Source organism: Eurypyga helias, unplaced genomic scaffold (assembly GCF_000690775.1).
Source record: "Eurypyga helias isolate BGI_N326 unplaced genomic scaffold, ASM69077v1 scaffold13405, whole genome shotgun sequence".
In the NCBI taxonomy this organism is placed as follows: domain Eukaryota; kingdom Metazoa; phylum Chordata; class Aves; order Eurypygiformes; family Eurypygidae; genus Eurypyga; species Eurypyga helias.
The window spans coordinates 6705-10799 of record NW_010249558.1 but is presented as its reverse complement, the minus strand read 5'-3'; the positions used below and the strand labels follow the sequence as shown (position 1 = coordinate 10799).

The window sequence follows — 4095 nt, the reverse complement described above, 5'->3', positions numbered from 1 at the left end:
ACTATGGGATGAAATACTCCCTTGGTCAGTTTGGGTCAGGTGCCTGAGCTGTGTGTCCCCTGCAATGCCTGTAGCCAGACAGCGAGAGCTGAGAACACAGCTGCAGGATCAGAAGCAGAGAAAGACCTTGAATTCAGTGCAGGCATTCCCCAGCGCCAGCTGAGACCTTATCAGTGCTGCTCTCTGCATCCAGGAACAGCTTCCTAGCAGCCACGGTAAAGAGAGTTGACTCCTTTCTGGCTGAATCTAGCACATCCCGACAATCAAGTTTTTCTTCTAGGAGGGATAAGATGATTAATGTCTGAAAAAAGAGAGATCTGATCTTGAGATCAGCTTTGAAGCATCCTCATCCTAGTTGCTGAATGTACTTGGATCACCTTATGTCAACCTTGTAAGAATCCAGTTGCACTCTAAGACCTCAGAGCAATGCCTGCTTGAATTTGTGCTTAACATCCCATTTCCTGGAAGCTTATCCAGGATCTGATGTTGCCAACCCAAACAATGCCTAAACGAGCAACAGATAAAGTGAGCTTTTTACAGGGAATTCACATGGGAGCAGCAGTAAGGAAGCAGTAAAACCAGTGGAGTTCCCAGGGGTTCCCTATCTGAGAACTCGAAGGTTGGAATCCAGAGTAGCTTTCTGGCAAAAGTGAGGTGGTTCTTTCTGTGACCTCCCAACCCATAAACATCTGCCTGTGGGTCAGGACAAGAACAGGGGACTCCGGGAAGCAAACTGTTGGTTCGCTGTGGTTAACACAGAAAATGCTATTATGAAAACCAGTGATGTAGTCAGGTTTCTGGATGGGAATAGACTTCTAACGCGTATTTCAAACTTCACTGACCTTTCTCGGCTTTGCTGACTTGATCTGTGGCTGAGAGAAAAGGGAGAAAAACTTGAACGTTTACTGCCAAATTGCACTCTTCTCCTGTGGCTGGGAAAGGGAGCATTCCCCATGTTTTTGCTGATCTGAAAAATAACATAAGAATTTGCATGCCTTGGCCTAATAAACTGAATGTGTTTCTGTGCAGATGTTCCTCTGGGTGCTACGTTAGTAACCGCTTTTTATAATGGCTGCATGGAGGTGGAGGTCAACAGCAGACAGCTGGATCTGGATGAGGCCGTCGCTAAACACAACGACATTAGAGCTCACTCGTGCCCACTGATTATGCAGTAACCATTCAATTCTTAATTTAACCGTTTCTGTCACATATAAGTTGTGTAATTAGTCTCATGCCATAAAGAAGCCTGTATTATTCTATTCAAGATATGCCAGGAAGATAATCAACAGCGTTTTTCTTCCCGTTTATATAGAATGGGGTGGTAGGGGGTGGAAATCCTCTAATTTCTCAGCTGTAAAGAGACAATCAAGATCAAAATTCTGTAAAATGTTATTCATATCAATGACCAATTTTAAGGCTAGATTTAAGTTCCATGTTCATAGTATGCCCTTGATATATTTAGTTTGGAGAGCAAGTTCGGGAAGTTCTGTTTTGAACCAATTGTACTTTAAATTTTTCACATAGCAGCACAAAGTCACAAGTTGCCAATTTTGGTAATGTATTTGAATCTAAACAAAAACGGTCTCATTAAACTTTTCCAAGCATAACATACAAAGAGAAATCGCTACGGGTTTTGTAATACGTGCTTTTAGTAAAGGAAAAATAACTCAGAATCCAGAGCCCAAGCTCTCTGTGAATATGTTTACAGGTTGTATCAATGTTGTTAAAGCAACTTCAAAACTGAAGTGTTTTTGTAAGTAGCTCAGTTTTTGCAAATAGCTTGTTACACTGTATCCACTTTAATTCTTGGATCTTGGGAACCCAGCCTTTGACTATTAACAGAGTTCTGGATCAGGTCAGGTAATTTACTTTCAAACTGGGCAAAAATACACCCCAGGCAATTTTGGAAAATGAGGAGATAGCTTGAAAGAGCGAGCTCTGGTCTTCATCAGGGAACATCGAACTGGAATTTGCTAAGTAAAGCTGAGAAAATGTGGCCAGCGTTTCCTTCAATTTGTGGCAAATCTAGCATTCCTCGACATGAGCACCATCTCACGGTCCATCATGTTCCCTTTATTTAGGTCAACCTTGCATTCCCAGAGCCCCAGGAGAGATTTTTTGGTGAGCCCTGTTGTGGTTGCGTTTCTGACACACTAAGCCTAAATTTTGCTAGTAAGATCAGAATGTAAAGCCATAGTCTGCTCAGCCGACTTTAATGGAACAGGTAATTAGAAAAGTACTGTTTTCCTCAGGTGTGCTCACTTCAAGCATTTCTAATCTCTCTTTAACATCCTTTGAGTGTTCTTTCCATTTCCAACCTCATTTCACACAACCAGGAGCCTCCCTGTGCAGCTCACCTGGTGGTTTTGTTCACCCCAAACCACATAAACAGCAAGAGCTGCTGTAAGCCGTGACTCTTGTACTCTCATCCGTCAGCCAGAGGGACGTTCATCTGACCTGAGGTTTGCTTTCTGCACGTGAAACACCGAAGTGGAAACGTATGTAGAGGAGGATGGATTGTGGCAGTATTCCTGTTGGGGATTGCCTTTCTCCGGCGACATTCCCAGGGACATTAGTGAGGTTTCTTTCATTGTTGAGTACAGACGTTAGCACATCAGTACTGCAGAATCTGAACCAGTGCTGCTTTGCTGACTTCGCTCTGACTTTCCCACCCGCCAGCCTCAGCCCAGGCTCCGAGTCTGCCCAGCACTGGTTCATACACAGCCGCTTCCCAGCGGGAATACCATACGGCTGACACCCAGGGGCTAATCCCCAGTCAACTACAGTTCACTTTCCTAGGATGATATGTGAAAAAAAGCAGCTTTGATTTCTCCAGAGCCCGTGGAGGGGATTTTCTTCCCTGCGCTCCTCCCATCCCAACACGCTTATTCTTCGTTTGGGCCTAAGCTGAGGGGTGACTTGGCCGAAATAAGCAGGTTTTGCATGCAAGGTGGAGCTGAACTGCTACTTTTGACACCAAATACATGCAATACCTTCACTTACAGTATCTCAGCAGCACCCCCTGCATTCTGGAAAGCCCTTGCGTCGGCCTCCGCCTCATACAACAAACAAAAACCATGGGATGAGGAACATGAAGTGTCAGTAATATTCTAAATGCTTATGTCGGCCTATGCAAACAGAAGAAAAGGTTCGTTTGGGTTTTTTGTTAAGGTTTTGTTTGTTTAAGTGTAATAAATATTACAGAGGTAAAATTAAAGAGAAATCACAATTTTCCCCACGCAGGCACTACTTCTTTTCATGGAAGAATATTTGACATACTGTAGTTAAAATGAAACCTCTGCACTTCCTTTTTTAATGTAAAAGTGCCTCCTTATTGTAAGAATTAATTAAAGCAGCATTTGCGAGTTCCTTTTTATTTTAAGTTGTATTTGCATATCTTTGTTCACTGTCACTTTGCAAGACTTGTTCTAGCGTTCAAATGGCTTATTCAGGAGATTGTGATAATCTTCAGCATCAGGGAATAGAACTTGCTCCGATCACATGCTATCCAAATGGGCATCCAAATACTCTAGATAATTTGTAAGTTTATTAATTGTTTAATATCGCCAGAGGAAGTTAAACTTTGCTTAAAAACTACATGTGGGAGAAAGAAGACTGGATTGTGTGCCAACACCTTCACTGTTGATATTCAAGATTTGCTCTAGAGCTGTCAAAGAAAGGAGTTTGGCCTCTTTTCAGTCATTCTAGCCCTGCTTATGGCTGGACAACGCACTGATGTTGGTCCTTTGGCGTCGTTAGTCACATGCACGCGCTTAGTGTTTTGCTGCCTCAGCAACCTTGTATCAAAATAATCACTCTGATTTGTGAGTAATTTCATGTTTCTTCTGCCAAAAAGAACAGTTATGTACAAAAAAACCCCCACCCTTAGATACAAGGAAAAGCATGGGAGCTAATACCAAAGGGGGAAGGCAGGCATCGCTTTATGAATGAAAAGAAATGAGGTACTTGGACTCTGGCTTTGTCCCACATTCTTTTCCTGATCACAGTCCTGCAGCAGCAGGTCAGAGCTAGATGACCTTGGTTCCTGTAGTTTTAGATAGCTTATGACCTGACACGTTCGTGCTTTTGCAGCAA

General features: G+C 43.0%; 1 protein-coding gene across 1 annotated transcript in view; it reads left to right on the top strand.

The window, feature by feature from the left end:
• Window positions 1-1175, top strand: part of PROS1 (protein S (alpha)) — a gene marked incomplete at its 5' end in the record, with an annotated part of 27900 nt that extends 26725 nt beyond the window's left edge. Inside the window, one exon of the mRNA XM_010151408.1 lies at window positions 1030-1175. Within this exon, the coding sequence (XP_010149710.1) occupies window positions 1030-1175 (146 nt within the window). The remainder of the gene's footprint in view (window positions 1-1029) is intronic.
• Window positions 1176-4095: the final 2920 nt, after the last annotated feature.